The 23,443-nt window shown below is 38.4% G+C and overlaps 1 protein-coding gene across 5 annotated transcripts in view; it reads right to left on the reverse strand.

Annotated features, from left to right (window-relative positions):
• EBF1 (early B-cell factor 1) overlaps positions 1 to 23,443 on the reverse strand; it is a 391,177-nt gene that overhangs the window by 361,585 nt on the left and 6,149 nt on the right. For 4 of the 5 annotated variants that reach the window (XM_012644792.1, XM_012644791.1, XM_012644793.1 and 1 more), the window contains exons 5-6: positions 14,418 to 14,491; positions 4,111 to 4,179 (exon numbers count right to left, since the gene is read on the reverse strand). In XM_012644792.1, the coding sequence (XP_012500246.1) occupies positions 4,111 to 4,179; positions 14,418 to 14,491 (143 nt within the window). The remainder of the gene's footprint in view (positions 1 to 4,110; positions 4,180 to 14,417; positions 14,492 to 23,443) is intronic. The other variant, XM_012644794.1, reaches the window with a different exon arrangement.

Raw genomic sequence — 23,443 nt, forward strand, 5'->3', positions numbered from 1 at the left:
ACTGATCCTAAATTAAAAAATAAACAAATATTGAGTTGCCCCTATCCTGCCCTACTGGAAATAAGCAACACAAATCTAGCCAGAAACTTCAGGGCTCTGTGTGAAAGGAATCCTATAGCATAATTTGGAGAAAGAAATGTTTTTGTAAGACCATCTGTATTCATCCATGTCATTGCTCAAAGATAGTTTAGGAAAATAACGAGTTTTGTGAAGCAAATCAAGAATGGATGGTAATCCTAACTAACTAGTATGGAATAACAGGCTGCATGCTTAATATATTCAGTTCAAGCATTTATAAAGAAGTTTCCACATAGAAAATGGAAGATTTTTTTATAGATGCAGAAAAACTGGGTTCCCAATTCAGACTACCCTATGTGACTTTTGTCATTATCATCTTTTCGATTCTTACAAAGTAAACCTAATTAAGAACCTCCCTCATTAGTCTTCCAGAAAAATTAGCACAGCTTATGCTAATTACTCCTGCAAAATTTAATAAACTCGTTGAAATGGGAATAGTCTAATGAGGTTTTATTTATTGAACTAAGATAACTCCAAGGAAAAAGGTTAGGACACAAGGAGATCCAATGTGATAATAAAACTACAATTTATTCAATTTCTAAACATGAAGTTTATTGCAAACCTTTTAAATTCAAATATGAGTTACTATGTGAATATGTTAAATCAATCTCCACCATAATTCAATAACTGGAAGTCATTTTTTGCTTTTTACTTTAACAATAATTACCACACATAGCCCTTTACCTCAACAATAATGAAATTTGCTGTTATTAGTTCCTGGTCATCTGCTATTAAACATAACACATTTGACTTTTCCCATGTCTATGCAGCCCAAATACCTGGATCACTGGGCACAGGCTGGGTTTTGTGCTTCTCAATCAAGCTATTTGGAATCAGGCAGACATACAATCTGGCAGTCAACTCCAGAAGTGTACTTCCTACATTTACAGCAATTTTCCTATAAACTTTTTGGAAGTGACTTGACAAATTGTCACAATTGTAAGAATTCGGGTCATATTTTTCTTAGTCTGTGCATGCCATTAGAATGAAGTACAAATCCATTTTCTAAATCACAAGATGAAATCACTAATTTTTTAATTCCACTTTTTTGATAGAATATGCCAGGCTGATGTCCCGAAATCACTGGCAACAAATAATACTGCCAAAATTTAATACAGAAATAGCTTGCCCTGCTCCATTGCCATATGACCAGAAAGCCTCTTCTCTCTATCCTATAAATAGTTTTCCTGAATAACCACTGCTAAAAGTCTTTTGAATGATAAAAATAGCAGCGTTCTCCCAAATTCCGAAGGACAAGCAAAGGGAACTAAAAATTATTGGTGCTCAAAAGGTGACTGCTTGCTAAAACTATGCTAAATCCTAACACAAGGATTGCCTGTATCCTCAGCTCTATAATTGCATATTGTATGCATCATGTAAAAACAGTTACTATTGCTACTGAATGCAGGCCCCATAGCCTATTTTTACAAAATATTCAGGGATTCACATCCATAAATCTGAAAGCAAATCAAACCCTAAGCACGTAACACAGATATTATGCAATCTGTAATATAGAATCAAATTGGAAACTATGAAATTCAAACACGGTTGCCATCATTTTTTTCCCCTTTGCAGCAATTTTATGGAATTGAAAAATCTTTTCTATTTTGCCCTTCCTTGCATAAGTTCTTTTCTTGTTGTTATTCTCTTCTCTCGCTGTTAAAAATGGAAGTTTCACATATCAGCACAGACAGGACTGGAGCGTTTAAAACCTTTGGCAGACCAAAGGACAAATAAATTCTGAAAACTCAGATGCAAATAAAAATAGCTAAATAGGGTTTTGCATATCAACTGGCATCACTGCATGAAAAGATAGTTCATGAGAGACAACGGCAACAGCCAGCAGATAAACATATGCTGGGACTTGTGTACATACACCATGTTTTAGCTGTTTTTAAAGTATTCATATCTGAAGAGACCAAGATTGGCTACACGCTGTTTTCTACTTTGTCAAACCAAAAAAGAAAAAAATGAAAAGGATAAATGTCATGAGTAATATCTCTAAAGCCACCAACAGCATAAAGTGCACACTTATTTTGCCTAAACTGTTTGAACTACCCCAGCCAAGGAAAGGTTTTAAGTACCCTACTGGGACAGATGCAAGGCGGCAACAATAGAAGCCACACTAATGCAACCCAGGTAACACAATCCTGTTTCAAAAACAGGGGCCGGGCTAATTACAGCACTGCTGAGTCAAGTTTCTTATACCATCGCAACCCACAGAAACAGGTCAAAATCAAATGTTATTCAAACCACAGTCATATCAACCTTCTATATCAAAGTTACAGCTTAAAACCAGACGAAGAACTTAAAAGCTCAACCCATTCGCAAGCAAAAAAAAAAAAAACAGTGTTTTCATTGCGAGTGGCAAGGTAAGGTTCTCGTCATCATCTAAACCAAAAGAAAGAAACTAACTGTGTGGCAGAACAAACTGCTTATAGTTTCAAAGTTTGGGGAGATATTTAGGCTGGTCCTTTCATCAGTACACTTTCTTCTTAATAGAAGAGTAAGAAAAACCTGCTTAAAATAACGAACAGTATTTTGAAGAGATATATTTAAACAAAACGAACAGCATAAAGGTTAAATTTGTTTTTGGCCTTATTTATTTGAAGACTTTTATCTTCCATCGCAGAAAAAGCAATTATATGAACGGCATATCTGCTTTCACAGATAAATAGGCTACCCTATTTCTATAGGCAGCATGCATCATTATACATTAAATTTTCACATCATTTAACTTTGAGTCCAATATACTAATACTCTTATATAGAGCAAAAATAAATATTTTAGTGAATAGTAGCAAGAAATATTTAATTAAAATATCTGATTGAATTGTAACCTTTATAAAGCCAATTGGCAATCAATATTGGGTTTAAGTCTGAAAAACACAGGTTAAAAATCAACAATCTGTCAAAAAAAAAAAAATCAACAATCTGTCTGTTGACATAAGTAATGATGATGCAAAGGAGACACTTTGGGGTTTTTTTGTTAGCTGGAAAATGATAATTCAAACCCAAAAAAGGTGAAGCATTGGAAAAACAGGTAGGTGTTTTGGTTTTGTTGTTGTTGTTGTTGTCAGAAATCAATAACACCAAAACCCAAGAAGGGACCTTTTTTTCGGCCGTTGATTTCTTCAACAAGCTCGGTTAGTCTTATTGGCAAGACTTTTTTTCCAGCTAGTAGAAGATGCTAGCTCTTTTCCTAGATGACAATTGACAGTATCTATAAACCTTCCAGGCTATTTAACTCTCAACGAGTAATGCTATGTAACAAATGGTTTATCATACATGTTTCCATACAATGAATTTCAATAATTAAAATGTAAAATGAATATTTGGAATGCGACTTTGCATAATGTGTGCACACACTGACTTGAAATTGCACTGAACAACTAAAACAGATTTATTGTTCTACAGTGATTTACTTGGTCATGTCAGATTAGTAATATGGATCTGTTTAAAAACACAATAATTAAGACAAGCAAGATAAATTAATCAACTTACAATACAGTATGAGCTGCAATCAAACCCGGGAAATAACAGTAGAAAATCTTGGTTCACAGATCTCTTTAAACTGCTTTTATGCATAAATAAAACCTTAAAATGTAGATGGATTACGTCCAACAGAACTACTGTAGCTAAAAGTGATAATGATTCAAACATTTTTCAAATAAAAGTTAAATATTTATAAGCACCCAACCACATTTCATAAATCACAAACTATTACTATTTTATTTCTGAAGCTTCCTGGCACAGCATGAGGATTGAGCCACAGAAAGTCAGGAAAGAAAAAAAAAATATTCCTTTAGGAGCATGAATCAGACGCAAAACCAGAGCAATCCAAGAAACAGGCCTCCAAAAGAACATTCCATATGGCTTTCCCAGGAATCGCAATCGCTCGGCGCAGCTTAAGTCATGACCAACAGGCAAATTTCGGCCTCATGCATTCCTAACCCTCGCCCATGAGCGACACCGGGCAGGTGTTTCATTATAATGAGGAATAAGAACCCAGTGAAAGAAGAGTGGTCCCTACCTGTCAATTATCACTGGATCTGAGGGAGTCTCATTTCGGTTGCCACAGCTTTTCTTGTCACAACAGCGGCTATGGAGCAAAAGCGAAAGGATTTAGTACAACCATTACAATGTAAAATCATCATTTAGGCAGACAGAAGGTTCAAATTGCTGGGTTGCAAATGCTAGAATTACCACAAAGCCATACCTGGCAATCAACGGATCCCTGGGACAGAAAATGCTATATGGGTCACCTATGGGTTAATAGCCAGGCTTAACCTCTCCCTGCTCAAAGAAGGAGGGAGGGAGAGGGTCTCTGCCAGAGCCAAGACTGAGAGCCCTAAGATGGGGTCTCCCCATCACTGCCCGAGGTGTTGGGAGAGTTCACTGCGAAGTGCATTATTATTACATCTACCCAATGAGAATATTCGAGGTTGTGGGTGGCTCAAACGTTCTTCCCTCAAGATCACACTAATTGTGTGGAACGCGTCAATAATGAGATATGAGTGATTTCTCCCCCTCCAGTCATTTTGTGTTAAATGGATTCCTTTTTCCTCTCCTTTCTCTTTTATGGGCAGCATTTCCTTCAACCACAGCCTTTCCAAAAATCTTACCGCTGTGTCTGTTTGCTTTTGAACCATCTCCATGAGAATAAAGGTAAAACATTAATAGTTAAGACAAGGAAGAGGCAAGATTAAAGAAAGTGGAGATTCACATCCCTCTGGCTTTTATGGCCTGCTCTGGCCCCCACCTAAGTTTCCTGGTAGCATTGTTGACAACGGATCCAATGGTTAGCACAGCCCTGAAAGTGGGCACTCTTTATTAGAGAAAGAATAGCAATAAGCAAGAAAAGCAACCACTACCAAAATCCCACCCCTTTTTAAAACTGACATGCTTCTAAAGGGTGAAACATTCAAGTTTTTGAAAAGTACCCATGGTCAACAGAAAACTATCCATCCAAAACTTGTTTGCAAATAAAAACAAGGTCTACACCCAGGGACACAATAAAAAAGCACACATTTGATCAGTCAAGAAGGTGGGGAAGTCATCCAAGGGTTATATTTCACTACGCACAAGTAAAATATTCACTTTTCTCTCTCACACACACACACATGTGTATACCCACATACACTTGCAACTTAGTGAATCATACAGCCTAAATTTAGGGAGCTGCTGGAGAGAACCAAACATTGAACTTCATTTTCAGGACCCAGAAATATACTCCTGCATAGGGAGTCCTTCGCCAAAATTGGAAAGTCTCTTTCCTTGCCATAACTATATCTCTGAGAAGAGAATCAGCTTCCAAACTTGGTGCTACTTCTATTTGTCTCTTTTATCTTCAGAAGAGCAACAGTAACAACTGCATCTCCTTTGTCAAAGCTCCAGCTAAAAACCACTCCATCCAACTTACAGCCTTTCACTTTCTGATTCAGAGGGAACTAGCTCCTCCATCCCTGAGTTCTACTATACCACTACTTTGGGGATAGAAAACTTTAGATATCAGGAGTTAAGAGACAGGTAAAGAAAGTAGTTGAAGTAATGGGAAGTACAAGTAGTTAGAATACATGCCCAAAAATAATTTAAAAATTAAACTCCATCATCCCTGAAGTCTGATCCCCTACACCTACATTTCACAGGCTTGCCAGAACAGCATGGTGGTTAAGAACACTGCCTCTGGAATCTGACAGAGCTATCTGTGTCACCTTGAGCAGGGTACTCCACCTCCTAGGATCTCAGTTTCCTCATTTGTAAAACAGTGCAATTGTAGCACCCACCTCTCAGTGCTCGGAAACAGGCTCCATGACTGGCCCTACTAAGGGCCCATGAAGGGCAGCATCATTCTCGCCCCCTGTTCCTCCCTCCTTCAGTTCTCGCCTCCTCCAAATCTGAGCAAACCTGTCCTGTACTTTGCAGAGGCAGCAGATCTCCAAAAGCAGCCCATTGACAGAGCCCAAGTCTCCTTTACCAAGGGAGGAAAACTGATGTGTGGGAAGGCCTATTTCTCCTTCATTTTCCTTTTCCTAGCAGCAAGCAGGCAGTGCAAGCCGCATCCTCGCCACAGTCCAGCCTGGATGAAATGCCCTCCAGGATCTATTCCAACTGGCTTACTGGTAATTGTGCACAAGAATCTATATCTCAAGCCTATCTGATTCTCTCCTTTCCCACTGTCACCCTCCTGATCCAAGGCCTTACGCCCTGCAGTGGCCTCCCACCTGGTCTCACTCTGACCCTTATGGCAGCCAGAGTCTGTGGGACCGTGTGGCTTTACTGCCCACACCTCTTAATGGCTCCCATTGCACTCGGCATCAATCCATGGCATGACACGATGCCAGACCACCTCCCAACCCCCTGTCCTTTCCTCCAACCTGCCAAGCTCCAGCCTCATTGGCCCATTTCATTCCCAGTGATGTGCCCTACTCAGTCTGACCTCAGGCCCAGGCCAGCCTGTCGGCCTGGCCAGCCCCTCCTCCAACCCTCCCCTAGTTAGCCAACCTCTACTCTACCCTTGGAGCTCAGCCTCTAGGCTCCTTCCTCAGAGAGGTTTGACCTGACACCCCGCCCTTAATCTAAATCAGGTTCCTCCTGGGTTTTGTGATTTTTGGTGGTGGTGTTGTTCCTTTTAGGGTACATAACACAATGCAAATGATATTGTTATGTATTTATTTGTGAATTTTTTGTTACTATCTTTCTACCCCTCGCATTCTCCTCCCCGTCTAAACCCATAAGCTTTACAGAGGAAAAAACTGTCAATGTTACTTACCTAATGAGTAGCATAAGGCATGTGGTAAAATAGAACAGCTCAAGCACTGACTGATTGAATAAATGAATGAATGACTTTATGAATGAATGTTATGTACTGGCGGTGGGGGGCAGGGAATACAATCCAGGAAAAGAGAAGGACGACAGATAAAAAAAGCCAAGCTGACCCTCTGGGCAGGCATTGCAAATGGAAGCAAGGCGCACCCTGCCCCCCTCCATACACCAAACCACCTGCCCCAAGAAAGTGCCACACTAAGCCTGAGATTTGTCCTTGGACTTAAGCATGGTCCTCATCTCCTTAAAATAAAAATGCCCCTGAGAGCAGCCAGATGAATTTAACCACGCCTCTTTGCCGTACCCCAAGGGACCCGGGGAAATGCAGATGCAAAGAACAGATGTGCAGAAGGCAGGACAGAATAGGAAGAAAACAGGGAGAATGAGGAAAAGAAGAGAAAAAAGAATGAAGGGGCTGGAGGTCACTTAACACTCACAAGGAAAACTTTATGCAAAGTATGAAAAAATAGCCCAACAGGTTTCCTGTTTCTTGGATCACATCACTGCATCACACAGTCAATATTCCCAAAATGGGACACTCAGGTTTCTGCTGTGCACCTCAGCAGCTACGAAATAGCGTCTACAATATAATCTCATTCAATATATACACACACATACACATGTACATACACACATGTGTACATATGTTCATATGTGTGTACACAATGTGTGTGTACATATACATATACGTGCACTTACAGAATTCTGTGCAGCATTAAAAAGAACGAAGGTAGCGTTTGATGCACTATCCTGGAAAACGGTCCACCTTCTATTGCGAATTGAGAAAACCACGTTGCAGAATAGTATGGCCCCATTTCTGGGAGAAAAATGAAAGAGTGAAAGAGAGAGAGAAGAGAAAGGAGTGAAAGAGGAAGGGAGGATTCAGAATGGCCTTCCCTGACTACCCAGAGCACGCAAGCCCTCACCCCGCTTTATTTGTGTTCACAGTGCTCACCACAGTATCTGTTGTGTTTATTTGTCTTCTTCTTTTATTGTCTGTCTCTCTCACTTGAATATAAGCCCCACAAGGACGAAGGCATAGGCTGTTTTGTTCACTCCCGTATCTCTAGCAACCCAGAACTGAGCCCGGCACACAGTAGGCCTTCAGGGAATATCTTCTGATTGAAGGAATAGGAACTTCAAAGAGTTAACTTATAGGGAGTGGGGAAGAATGGAGGATATGTATTTTATTTTCTTAATTCTGAAGTGTTCTGTTTTGAACTGCAATATTACTCTCATAACAAAAAATTAAAAATCAACTACAAGTGGGGAAGGCAGGTCTTCCTTTAGACTGAGCCAACATCTAGCCCCCTGCGGCTTCCTGGAGCCAAGCAGAGCAAGGACCTGTCCTTTGTCCCCACAAGTCTTTCCTGCCCATATGAGTTCTCTCATTATAAGTGGAACTGCCCCTAGTTCTTTCTACTAAGCCCAGAAGAACCAAGAAAGGTGAGTGCCAACCTCTAACGTACATAAAAGACAGGCATTAACCCAGAAGGACAAGCTGCAAGGAGAACAAATTCACTTATGATTAAGGCAGAAGAGGGACCATGCTGAAACAACTCAGTAAATGAAACAGATGCAAAAGCACCGAAAGGGAAAGTACTGTGTTAATAAAAGAAATCACAATGATAATTCTGTCCTCATTACTGTGTGACTCATGGACCTTCACCCACTCGAAACAACATTTTTTAGGCTCCTACTATGTGTGTCAGACACTGGACCAGGCACGGACTTGGCATTTGCTCCCTAAAGCAGGCATCTACTGGGGGGTTTGGAGTTTGCTTATTTGCTTTCTCACCAGAGCAGGATTCTAAAAAAGCAGGCAGGTGCCACCACTATTCATATCCCTTCTCAACCTGCAACCCAAGTGACAGGAGAACAATGCAGCCAGTCACAGGAGTGGGTACCTAACACCTGGTGTGGTACGTACACCGTGGACTCTAAACAGCAGCCCTTTCCTCAGCAGGATCATGTGTCTCCCACACAATCTGCACATCCAGAGAAAGGCAAGCTGATGAGTCTCCTCCTCAGCGGCCTAACACAGATGGCAGATTTCTAGTGCACTGACTCACAGCTTCCCAAATCGGGGCAAGAAACACCTGAATGTTTCTTAGTTGTAGGATCTGCAGATCCTCAGAGGGGCATGGAACTTCTTCCTAGAAGTAGAGGCTCTCTCAATTGGAGAAAAGCATCATTTCAAACCCTGAGCTTCACAATTTAAAAAAAAAAAAAAAAGATACCTTACCTATGTAACCAAAGTGGCTACAGAATGAGATATGTGAATTATAATAGTCTGATTAATAGTTATAAAGATGACTAGTGTTTAAGAATCTATTATATATTATAGACTCTTATATTTTCTATCTTCCTCCCACATCTGAAGGTAAATATTCTGTCCTCATAACACTAACTCAAGTACCTGAGCTCGAAGGGCCTTCCTCTTCTGCCTCAGCTGGGTCCTGTCCCATAAGTGATTCCTCCTGTTTTGCATTTGCAACTCTTCCCTCCCTAGTTAATTCTTTCCCTCAACTTAAAAACATTGTCAAGTTTTCCTACTCTTCTAAAAAAAACAAAAACAAAAAACCTTGTTCCTTCTTTTCTCTGAGTTTCTGCACTGCCCAACATCCTTCCTATGAGAGTCGCCATCACTCTCTGCTCCCTCAACCTCCTAATCCTGGCATCCAGGCCTCAGAACCTCCCTGAATCGCCTCTTGAATTTCACTACTGACCTGGTGCGTTCTCAGTCTTCACATCCATCTGGATCTCTCTAGTAATTACAAGAAGGATGACTCCCCGTCTTTGAAATACCTTCCTTTTATTTCTATGTCCTGTATGCTCAAGATTCTTTTTCCTGATTCTCTAATAGGCTCTCCCTCCATGCTCAATGTGATTACTCCCCAGGGAATGTATCTATGGTCTCCCCTCTTTGTATTCTCCCGCCCTTGTCAATCCCATCTAAGCCCACAACTTCCACTCTCACTCTTGGGAAAAGACCTCTGAAGTCGGCTCCCTTTGGCCACGACTCTCTTCCCCGCTCCAGGCCTCGGGTCTACCCACCTGCAGATCTCCCCACAGAGAATCCCTGCCTGGACCACCAACAAAGGTGCCCAAACGCTTCTTCATGCACCCTCTAAAACCTCTCTCCTATCTCACCCCTCTACTCCAGCTGTTACTACCCAGTTCCAAGTTTGTCCACCCTACTCTGAACAGGCAAAGCCCTTTGCCTCGACCTGTCATCACATTCAGCCCTTTCTAGAGTGCAGTCCAGTTGTCTGCCAACAGGTCTCATCTCCCAGGCTAAGCCACAGCTCTCCTATTGGAGTTTTTTGGGGCTTTGCATTCCACGGTGCTTTTTTGCACATAGTAGGTGCTAAAAGAATGAATGAAAGCATTTTTAAACACCACAACCAGAACGGACAAAGTACATTAACATTGTATAGACACTTCACTTCCTCTCAATGTTCTCTTACCATCGCTGCTGAGCAACTATGTGCCAGGTACTTTGCAAGACACTGTGACTATCGCTGCTACCAATTCTCTCAATACTAATACTGCTACTATTAATAATAACAATAGACATTTAGTACTTACCATGTGTCAGACGGACACTGTGATAAGCATTTATGGAGACTATAGTATTTAATCTTAACCACCACCCTGTAAGTAATATTATTGCCCCCATTTCACAAATGGGACAACAGAGGAAAACAAAGTAATTTCCCTGCCTGCAAGGAGCAATTAGTTCGGCAAAGGAAGACAGGCTGTGGGCACACAGTTCCAAGTGTGCAGAGGGGTATGAGGGAAAAGCACAGTGTACAGTGGCTCCCCCTTTCCATGGGCTCACTATCCACGGTTTCAGTTACTGGTACAACTCATTAAGATATTTTGAGAGAGAGACCATATCCACATAACTTTTATTATAATATATTTTATTTTATTTATATATTTTATTTTATTACAATATACAATATAATTGTTCTATTTTATTATTAGTTATTGTTATTTATCTCATACTGTGCCTAATTTATAAATTAAACCTTATAGGTATATACGTATAGGGAAAAACATAGTATCTATAGGGTTCAGAACAATCCAATCCACAGTTTCAGGCATCCACTGGGGGTCTTGGAAAGTATCTCCCATGGATTGGGGGACTACTGTATACAGGATTGCATAACAATGTTATTTATCTCATACTGTGCCTAATTTATAAATTAAACCTTATAGGTATATACGTATAGGGAAAAACATAGTATCTATAGGGTTCAGAACAATGCAATCCACAGTTTCAGGCATCCACTGGGGGTCTTGGAAAGTATCTCCCATGGATTGGGGGACTACTGTATACAGGATTGCATAACAATGAGACTTGACTCAGGCCAAGAGCCAGGAATGCTTCCCTGAAGAAACCATGCATAAGTGGGAATCTGAAGGATGAAATTAGAATAAGCCAGTAGAGGAGGAAGAACAGGCATACCAAGGGACCAGGCAGCCCTGAGAACTCATGGTCCTACAAGAAAGCCTGCACTGATAATGAAAAAAGAGTGCTTTCCTAAACAAAGCACTGGGAACCAGTTTACCTACCAAGCATAGCTCCTATTTTCCATCCACATTTAAACACAGGATGTCAGGATTTCCTTATAATCAGATACCCTATGGAATCATGCTTTCAAAAATCATTTATGGGGCCATTATCATTTTAAGAACTTAACCACTAAGTATTAGCAAAATGTAATGACGATCTGTGTGACAGATTCCAGTTTACCAAAAAGGCAGAAACTCAGAATTCCACAGAAAAGAACTCCACATCATCAAGGCCAAGAGATTTTGTGTCTGAGTGATAATAATTTTATTATCCAATAATGGCTAGTTCTTTTTCCAACCCCATGCAACGGGGTCACCTTCTCAACAGAACACAATAGATTTTTAAAATTTGCAACCACCTGAGACACAACTCTCTGGTGTTTTTCTTTTTTCTTTTTTTCCTTTGCCTGCAACAAAACAGAATCATACCAAGCCCTGTCTCATCAATCTAAATTCTCTGTGTCTCCTTCTCCATAGCCAACATACTATAAATATACAGCTTTCGTAACATCAACACAAAGTTTTATTGTGCCGTTAGCTTTGATAAAAAGCACTGCAGAAAGTTGTTTAGAAATTAAATATCTAAAACAAGCTATTTTAAAATCCAAGACCCTCACTATTTCATGTCTGCAATGAAGAAATTTCATCTTGGGGAGAGCAAGCTGTCTTTCACACCATATGGCTAATGGTGGTGCATAGCAATTAGCCAGCCTGATTAATGGTGAACAGACTCTAATTTTATGCTTATAATTGAGCCTGCATTTGCACCCCTGGTGCAAATTCAGCACATCCCAACTTCCACTTACAACAGGCAAGAAATCAAGAGAAATAGGATGGTGTGGAAAGTGAGAATTTTTTTCCTGAAGCCCCCTAAAGAGCATCAGATTTGCAATTTAAAAGACTGTTAGCCACACAATAGATGACGGGTTTGTGTAATAGGGTCATGGCGGCCTGGTAAACAAACAGTACCCCTTACACATCTATAGGCAGCCAGGAAAACCATAATCTGTAACATTAGCAGGATGACATTTTGAATATGGCTTTTCTCTCTTAGCCAAGCAGTACAAACATCATCATTTGCCTTCAGTGGCTTGAGAATTTTATTTTTGCTATTTTTATGTTTCTGAAAAACAGAAAGAACATCAGCAGTAAAGCACACCAACCAGCATAATAAAGTACTTTGGACCAATGAATTTTAAAAACAAGAAAAATATAAACTGCATTAATAGAGGGTAGGCCTGTGTGTGAAAGGCATAATATATCTTTAAGTATTTCAAGAATAGAATTATTTCTAGCATAGTCCAAACATGTGCAAATATGAGATGCAAATCTATGATATATAGATATTATTTGGCCTATTGGTTGAGATCCATCTTCCTGTCTGTTTCCTGTTTTGCTAGAATCACATATAGTAGAACATGGAAAATTCATTCCAATGACATGCTAATTGAAGAAGCTAAAATAGAGATATGGTCGAAAAAATAGTAAGATGAAGGAGGTCATATTTTAATGTTTTTCAAAATAAATTTTCCTTATTTAATTCTGAAAGGTGCAACTCACCTTTATTGTGCAACTGTTATATACAATATAACACTCATTTTTTGCCTAGTAATATAAGAAATCCATGACCATACTCTGGGGTTCCACTACTGCTTTAGGATTAGAGAAAAACAACTGGTTTTTGTAATAATTAACAAGTTTTACAAATCACTGAAGTGAAAACTTGTGAAACTCCTGTATATTTTAGAATAATATATTAGAAGTATGCTTTTTTTTCCAAGAAGGAAAAAATGAAAATGTTAACACACATACATAATTATAGACATAGAAGAAGTTAATATTTGGGATTTCACTCAAAAGCACATTAAGCCCTTTTTATTTTATTTCCACCTGTAGAGTTTAAAGGCTGCTTTCCCCACAAGTCTGTGAACACCAAATAAAGCCCACCCATGCCACAGCAGCAGCTGAAGCCCCAAATGAACTGGTCAGCAGCAGTCAGCAGCCAAGCCAGCTTTGTGCCAGGAAAAGCCTGCATGGCTAACAAAGCAATTAGTAGCCTTTCTCTGATGCACAGTGGCATCTTCATGCTTTATCCAATTATTCAGAATATATTGAGAGCAAAGTGCTGGTGTTATTATATGAAGAGTAAGAACATAAGTTAAAAGGCTATCCTCTGGTCTATTTCCCCATATGTGGAGGCCAGGCTGAGGCCATGGAAGTGAATTTGGTCTATTTGCCTATTTGCAATTATAGCTTTGGTCTGATTACCAAAAATAAAGACAGTCATTTGTGGGTAACGTGAATTTTATACCTTTTAGTGACTCATCTTTACCATCCTTCCGAAAGCTCACTACCTATGAGAAAGATTAGCTACATTGTCAGAGTTATTTACAGGGTAATTAAGAGATCAGATGCAAGGGAAAAAAAAACAACAGCAACTTATATTCATTTTAGGGAGAAATGATGCCTAGGTACAAATGGTCATATTTTTGGTCATATTTTTAAGTGGGAGAATGAAAAAGGGGAACTATAACTTTCAAGTCTCACCCAAACAGAGGCCTCTGCGGACATCAATAGAATTCTTACTCACTTTACTGGCAATGCAGTTGAGTACATAGATTAACACTAAAATGGTTATTCTATTTTGTTCGATTGTGAGTGAGAAAGAGAAGGTACTGCTTTGTGCCCATTAACAGTGTGATATCAAAATGGAAATGTATGTCTGTCTTTCAGGATGAAATCTAATAAATAATGCCTGACACTTTCCCACCAAACACTCATGTCTAACGGTTCTTTATAGATTATCGAATAGAAGCAAAATAAATGTATACCCAAAAATAGGCCTAAGTTCACCTTGGTTTGAAATACAAATTCATCTTCAGATTCATCTCCTCTTTGTTAATTAAAGGGAGAGACCCAAATGTTTCTTACCTGCACATGATCTCATGTGTGAGCAAGACTCGGCACATTTCTGGGTTCTTGTCTTGGCCTTCATACACTATGGCCTGAAAGCAAAGGCATGATTTTAGCTAAGAGTGGAACCAAGTAGAAAAAACAAACTCTCACATGGAAGTTCTTAACTGCTTCACCACTACTGAGGACCAATTAGCTTTCAGGAGCCAAAGGCGTCCTGGGCTGATTGTTTCAGGATCAACCCAAACGGAGTGGAACGGGCTATGTTCCTCCCAGCCCTGTCAACCCCTCATCATCAGGCACACCTTTTGACCAGTGTGTGGCATGGGCTTCTGTCATCAAGACAACCATCATCCTCCTTTTAATACAGAATAAAAATAAATCTAATCAACAGGAGGAAAATCCCAGAAAGCTTAGCAGATTGAGATGCTATTTATTTAAAATATAGAAAAGTCTGTGGATTTGATTTTGAAATGCTGTGGATTTGCCTTCCCACCTGACTACTTCCAGGCCCCAAATTTAGTGTTCAAGTGGTGGGGAGTAGAAAACAAGTGTGGGGGAAGCTCACGAGTCTATTCACTAACTGTGTCATCTTTGAAATGATTCATCAATCAGGGAAAATCCCTCTTTCCATCAATAGGCTGAAAACATGTGCTCTCACTCTGTGTACACCCACCCAAACAGGAATACTTGTGGGCACATGCTGTGTGTGTGGGCTTAAGCCATACAGTTACCTCCCTAAACTAAGAATTACATCTGACTCAAAATCTGGAGTACCAAACCACCTCACCAGCCAAGATGTTTTTGTCTTTTTTTTCGTAATGCATATATAAACGCTTTGCTTAAGGACACCAAGAAGGTTCCTGGGACCTCAGCTTTCTCATGTATCTACATGTTAATACCTGGACCAAAGAAAAACACACAGCTATTAGCAGAGCATTGCTCTGTACTGCAATACATTCGACTAATTTAACACTGTATCACTGCATAATACTAATATCACACAGCTTCAAATTGTTAATAAAATTACTTTCACACATTCATATAACCCTCAATTTCTTGGTGACAAAACTACTTAAATTAACCAGAGACGATTCTTATGTAGTACTTAGAGATGTTGCAGTGATTAACTTGTACTTAGCTCTAATATGCTTTATTTTTGAGCCTGAGACTTTCAGAACTTGTAAATGATAGGTACAGCTTAAGACCAAGTACATATAGATCCTCGGAGCAGACTGTGATTATGATATCTGACCACATTGCAAAATAAACATTGCAACAAATTAAAAAATAAGGAAAGGTACTTGCATGAGGAGAAAATATTTCTCTACCATTGGCCCATCAAAACCATTTTTTAATGGCTAGCCTATTATAACCCTGTATTTTTTAAATTTTTTTTGACATAATTGTAGACTTAAAGAAAAATTGTAAGAATATATAAAGAATTCCAAGGATACTCTTTACCCATATTTTACCAGACTGCCCAAATATTTGCATTTTACTAAATTTACTTTATTCTTTTCTGGGGTTTTTTTGCCTGAATTATTTATTAGTAAATTGCAGACATGCCCTAAATACTTCAGCATGTATTTCCTTAAAACAAGAAATTCTCTTACATAGCTCAGTAAAATTCCCTAATCAGAAAATTAACATTGATATAATAATCTAATACACAGATGCTAGTGAGATTCACCAATTACCCAATAATGTCCTTTATAGCAAAAGAAAATCCAATACTGCATTCAGTGGTCATGTCTCCTTTCATATAGAACATTCCTGAGTCTTTGTATTTCATGACACTGATATTTTTGAAGAATACAGGCCAGTTATTTTGTAGAACACCCCTCAATTTGGGTTTGTCTGAGTTTCCTCAGGCTGAGATTAAAATTATGTACTTCAGGGCATGAATACCACAGAGGTGATGCTGAGTTTTTCTCAGTATATCAAATCCTGTTATCGACAAGTTCCAGTTCCACTACTGACAACGTAAATTCTGACCATTTAGTTACGGTGGTGCCTGCCATCTACCAGAAATTATCATCCAGGTTTTCCCACTGTAAAGTTATTACTTTACCCTGTGTAATTAGAACTCTCTTCTGGGGAGATAAACTGTATCTTCGGTCCCCAACTTCTGAGCCAAGGACCCATATCAGTCTGTGGCCTGTTAGGAACCCGGCCACACAGCAGGAGGTGAGTAGTGGGCTAGCAAGAGAAGCTTCATCTGCATTTACAGCCATTCCCCACAGCTCAGCTCCACCTCCCGTCAGATCAGCAGTGGGATTAGATTCTCATAGGAGCAGGTAACCTACTGAAAACTGCGCATGCGCATGCGAGCCATCTAGGTTCCGGGCTTGAATCATCCCTAAGCCACGCCCTCCTCCCCCGCCCCCAGTCCGTGGAAAAACTGTCTTCCGTGAAACTGGTTCCTGGTGCCAAAAAGGCTGGGGACTGCTGATGTACATTATGTTAATATCCTGTTATGCCCCAAATTTTCAGCCACTAGTTTTAGCATGCATAGATGGCTCTTTCCTGTATTATTAAAAGACCTTTTCAAATTCCTAAAAAGTTCCTTTACTCAAGAAAATGCATTAACTGAAAATGTTTTGAAAACCAAAAATCATATCTGCCTGCTTTATTTCCTGCAATCACTGCTGAAAAAAAAAAAAAAAAAACTCACAGTAAATTACTGATTAGATCTCATACATGGTGCTAAAAAATTCTAATGACGCATTTCTGCTAAATCCTATTATCACTAAATTGTTTGTATGTTCTCTTAATACTCTTGATAACCTCTGTTTCAACTTTAATATTTGTCATGCTAAACTAAAACAAGTAATTGGTAAATAAATTCACAGATATTAATGGGGTTTCCCCTACTCTAAAAAAAAAAAGTTTGGTTTTTTGGGGAGATGGGGGATTATCAGTTACATCAGAAGTTCTCATTTTGATTCTTTCTAGATGATATGAATATTATTTTTACTGAGACTACTGGTTCCATTGAAATTAGTGGGCCCCTCGTGATGTCCAGTGAAAGATACGCTGCAATGCAAATATGCTCATGACTCCCCCCAAAGAGTATATGACGTAGACGTCCAGAATTCCTGTGTTTATTCCTTTGGTGACTGTACGTGATTTGCTTAAGGACCAGAGCCTCCATAATACATCTCTTTACCAAATACCAAACCGCCTCTTCGCTTCTGGCAGCAGAGTCAAAACAGAGAATCTTTCTCCAAATCAAGCATAGAAAAATGAAACCATCGGTTTGGATTTGCTCAGAAATAGCTAGGATCTCTGGGGAGGGGTGGAAGCATGGAGTTTCTGCTCTTCTTCTCCTTGAGGCCTCCAAAGAACAATGTTTTTCAGCACATAAAAGCAGAGAAAGAAATGTTGCTTCTGTAACTTTTGAAATAAAAGCAAGTAAAACTCCACTTGGGAGTTTGGCGTAGGGCAAAAATTCTATAATTAAACTAGAGCCTCCGTTAATGGGGTTTGCTCTAGAGTGGAATTCAGTCAAAGGCAGATCTACCTGCAACCTCATGCAAACAGTTTTTTGTTGTTTTTTTTTTTACTGAGAAAGCAGCTTGTTAAAACACACACACACACACACACACACGATACAGAAGGTAAGGGTCCAGAAAGCAACATTCTGATGAGACCCAGTATAAGACGATATGATAAATTTATTTTGGCGAATGTCTCTGACGCAGAGTGACAACAGTAAGAGTTTTTTAAAATGCCACCAAGGTTTCCCTCCAGCTAATAGCTTCATATTGAATCTCTACCATCTACATTTAGCACACACATCAAGACTGGTTTGCAGTTCAGCAAATCCAGACTTTAAGCCCAAAAGGAGATGGATCCTCTAACACCAACTTAGGGTGAAGTTCCTGCCTCTCCTCCTAATTTAAATATGTGCCTCCGTGGGGTATAAGTGAAGCTGATTGAGGTTGGATCAGCTGGGAGATCACAGAAGCATATAAACAGCATTGACTATTTTAAGTGAAACCATTTTAATAGACAGCTGGTTTAGGGCCCAGACAATGGAACACCAAGAAGAAGGCTTATTTTCATCCTCCATAGTAAATCACGCGTCTGCTCACTGTGAGGAAGGTTGTCTGCTGTAAGAGGGACAAAGATAACTGTGGTTTAAATAAATCAATGTGTTTATCAGAAGTGAGGATGGGAGGCCTGCTGCATAGATGGACGGGAGGAGGAGAGAAGCATATAAAATATATTATTTAAATAAATCAATTGATGGCGAATCAAGTTGAGATTTGTAACCTAAGAAACAAAAAATGCAATATCAAGTAGAAAATGAAGTTTAAATTAAGCTTGCCAATGGCAAATAAATTTCTTAAGGTGCAGGCATGCTTGTACAGGAAGAAAACTTAACTAATAAACAGCATTAACTTCATCTCAACTTTAAAAACCTGGTGAAATTGATAAACAAGTTGTCAAAACTGGACATAGTTGGAGCAGATTTATTTATTTTTATATACTAGCCTCCCTTTCCTACTGTTGTACCCTAATAAGCAGACAGAAAATAATGCATATTATTTTTAAAAACTCTCTTCACTTTCATTTGAGGGTTTTTCCAGAATAATTTCTTATAGTTAACTAAAGAAGAAGAAAACGTAGAAATTGTTTAAACTTTCACATCCTTATACGAGAACAGTTCTGGAAATTTTACCGTTAGTGCATAAAAATGCCATTGTTTCAAATGCTCAATTATAAATTAACCTGTAACATCTTTGGAAATAAATAAGTCAATCGATATATAAAACCAGTCTCAATTGCTGCCGTTTTTGAAGGCATCTTGTGAAGTATGGTTCATTCTTGCTTTTCTAAAATATCACTGAGTCTTAAAAAGTTAATTGAAACTTACTATGGATAAAGACCACACAGTAAAACAAAAAATACACGGTGAACATACACCAGGATCACGCTTCAATAGGATGCCAAAGGAAATACAGAGAATTGAGCATGGCTATTCTGTGTTTCCTTTTCTAATAGTTTTAACTCTTTGCATTCCATGCCAAAATAAAGGGAGTGAGGAGAATACTTCTGACTTTGGTGCAGCAAAATCTGAAGTGTTCTAAGAACAAAATGTTGTCATTAGGAGTCTTACTGCGTTTACAACCAAAGAAAAGGAAACAACATTAGAAGAAGAGATGCGGAGGAAGAGGAAGAAGAGGAGAACAAAGAGAGAGAAAGAAAGAGGAAGGAAGGAAGGAAGATCAGTTTATAACTAGCAAAAACTCCTAATTTTCTTTTAAATCAAAACAGTCACCTTGAAAATATGTGACTCCCTTTCCACCTACAAAATAAAAGGTGAAACCTAATTTGTTACCTTAGAGAATAAGTTCATGACTGTACAAAGTACCTCCTTCAACCAAAAGCGAAATGTCCTCTCAATGCAAACTGTCAACAAGCCTTTGGTAGCAAATTGCCAAGAATTAAACTAATCAAAAAACAACATGAACACCCACAATATCGACACACTATAATAATAATTATTACACTCAACCACCAAGTTCTACTGGTTGCTATTTATAGAAAAAAAAAAAAGAAAGAAAACACATGCTAGCGAATGTGGTCCTAGAAATTTCCAGTAGGTGAAGGAGTGCTAGTTAAAAATTAAACCATGCCAAAGAAAACACTACAAATCTGACATTTCATAAACAATTGTGTCAGACAGCAATCCAACATTAATAGTGGGATAAAATTTAAAAAATTATTTTGCTTCAATTAGCGGCTTGGCTCCTGGTGAACAAATTGCAAAGATGTAATTTCAGCTTAGCAGCTAAGCAGGCCTGTGTTCAGAAGTGAATTAGGAAAAGTTGCAAAGGAATGATATCATATTCAGTATGCTGTTCAGTTACATCACAGTCCTTAATAAAAAGAGAAAGTGTACCAAAAGCAATTAGCTTTAGAATGCATCTTTTATGTCTCAAAGAACTAAAACCCCTTATATTATTCAAATACCAGGAAAAACACTAAATCGTTCTAACAATCCCATGTTATATTTTTTTCTAGCAGTAATAAAAGATATTTCACTCATATGGTAACTACGTATTTATATTAGTAGATAAAATTGGCTTTGTAGACTTAATGGAGCAATAATAATAAAATAATAAAAGCAGCTAATTTATTAAGCACTTAATATATGCCAGTCACTGTTCTAAGCCCTTTACACATGTATGAATTCATTTAATTCTCACAACAGAGCTTCGAGGTAGGTGCTGCCATTATTTCCATTAGTTTGATTCCAAACACTTATATATTTTAATTACTCACTAAGACCAAATCATTCGTGCTCAACAACTATGTAAACAATTCACCAATGTCCAAATACGCCTTCATTCCTCTCAGCAATATAAGTAAAGAAGTAGAAAACAGACTATCTGTATAGCCATACAAGTTCAATAAAAGCATCTCTACTAATATGTTCGTTTTTAATGCTGTTCAAACATTCACATGGAAACAGCTCTAGCGTAAATATCCCTGAACAAATGGCTGTATATTATCCAGGAGGGAGCAGTTGGACCGCCAGACTGGGGAAGTACTAGGCCATCTGGCTCCGGCAATCTCTCCAAAACCATCAGCTTTGTTTTCACCCCCAGACTCCAAACAACACATTTTCCACTGTGATGAGTTTACATTTTCCCAAACACAGGTCCTGATCATGCATAAAAATTCCAAACTTCTTCATTCCTCTATGTGCAAGGAAATTTAAATCACCTGAATTTTTGACATGTTACCAAAGGAGAAAGAAAGCTGCTGAAATATGGCCTCTGTCTATAAACTTGCTCTGTCCTTTTTTGTTTGTTTATTCTCCCAAATATAGGAAAGAACCTCTCTGCTGGCCTAGTGAATTCCTTGGGAACTTATTGATAGACTAAAAATGTGTTTATCTACCAGTGAAGAACCATGAACTGAAAGGGTTGTTAATCAAATCTATGTAGCCATGGCAGGATACAATGAAACAATCAATAGGAAAAAAAATGCACTTGTATCAATAACTTAAAGTACCGGGAACATCAAAACAAATATATAAAGAAGTCTAGCTGGAAAGAGAAACCTAACAGCATTTCTGATTATTGTACCTTGGACCCCATACTGTGCTGGGACCACCCCTTTTTAAGGTCTCTTCACCACATCACCTACCTTCAAATCTGTACATACAAGTATTATGTGACTCCTATTGTCCCCTTTTCAAAAAAGCTTTTGTTTGGGGGGGCAGAGAGTGTTTGTTTTGATAACTTTATAATATTTGGTATCCTTTCTTTGAATTATAAAATATCACTCTTTTAAAGCAAGATGGTAGGAGGGAAGATGAGCTAAGTTTTTTAAAAAGCTATTTAAGGGTAAATAATTCACTGAAGCAATCAGAGAATGTAATCATATTTCAAATACTATATGCAAATCTGAAATGAGGCCCATTAAACCTCAGACCTCCCCCACTGGGTTCATTTGAGCTTCTGCAGTAGATATTGTTTCTGGATACAACAGCCATAAACTTCTGCATCCTACAGGACTTTTTGCATGCTCACTAATGGAATACCAAAAACAGCAATGACACGAAAACAAACTATTTTTAGTCCAGCTAAACTTGGTTTTGAACAACCCTTCCCAAAGGCAAGCCTCTTATTTTCTAGCTGGTGGATGAATTTTTAAAATATCGTATCCTATGTGTTTTACAAGGGAGGCATAGAAAAAAGGTGCCTCAGATTCTTACACATTCACTTGTAATGAAGCTTCGTCTTTCCTGATAGAGTCCAAAAATTAAGAGTCATTACCCAAAAGAGTCTAATGAGACACTTTGAAAAGGTGTGAAACACTGTGTCATACCAATACATCTTGGTTGATTGAGTACATTTCTGTTTGATCTCAATGCTGCTAATTCCACCCAAGATCAGGAATAGTCTATGAAAATGTAGAATGCACAGCTAGCTTTGGATTTTGCTTGCCCAAGATTCCTTTTGAGTTTTAACCTCACTTGCAAGTCAAGGATATGACATCACACACATAAAGCTGCATCTCTTATATGAAAAATGTTATGATAAATAAGCAGCTAAGAGAAGCCACTTGAACAGTGGCTAGGTATTCCTTCCACAACTGACGATGTCATTAAGACTCATCACATCACCAAAAGTATTCCATTCTGTATTCCAAATAAATATAAAAATGCAGAGTCTGTCAGGAAGAATTTCACAGGGGGAAAAAAACGTAACCATTTAATTAGTCAGCTTATGTCAAGCCTGACTTCTGATTGAAGGGGCCACTGCGTGTTTAACTAAAATGAAATTTAAGTTATGAAAATAAAATGTAAGAAATTTGAAAATCAGACTTGGTATTTAATTATCATAGAATAATTTCAAGCTAGATGAGGATCCACTGTTTTACTCGTTAAGGCTAAATATAAATTATTATTTGTTTATGATACAGCTAGGGAAAGTTAGGCTTCTTCACGCTGATCTGTGTGCTTTTTGGAGACTATTGTATTAACTGTGTACATAAGAAGCTAACCTACTTCCAAAACTCTTACAGCACGTAATCAAAGAACAAGCAATTGGATAATGAGCAGGGATTGTCTTTCAAAGTGAAAGCTAAAGAGAGGTGGTTATTTAAACAATTATTATGAAAGTAAACAGGTATGCCTTGAAATATCCCTTTTTGTTGATATTTTTAGACTTAGATAATTATTAAGCCTTTTCTCAGGTCACTCCCCACCAAAATATATAATTGCATACGTTTATAACTTTAACTTTTAGTGAGATGTCATATTACAGCAAATGCTTTCTCATAACTGCTATTATTAAAAATAAACTATCTTGTTCTTGTTTCTCTCTTTCTGTCTCTCTCTCAGCTGACAGAATTTATGATGATACCAAGTGGTCAAAGAAAGCCTTAAGCTGCAGTTTTTCTTAAGCTCTATGACCTTGTTAGTAAAGTGATATTTGATGTGTTGCTTTATAAAAACAAAAAGATTATTTTTCCACCATTTTTATATAACTATGTAAAGTCAGTTCATTTCATAAGGA

The sequence above is a fragment of the Propithecus coquereli genome, unplaced genomic scaffold, assembly GCF_000956105.1.
Source record: "Propithecus coquereli isolate 6110/MARCELLA unplaced genomic scaffold, Pcoq_1.0 Scaffold220, whole genome shotgun sequence".
In the NCBI taxonomy this organism is placed as follows: Eukaryota; Metazoa; Chordata; class Mammalia; order Primates; family Indriidae; genus Propithecus; species Propithecus coquereli.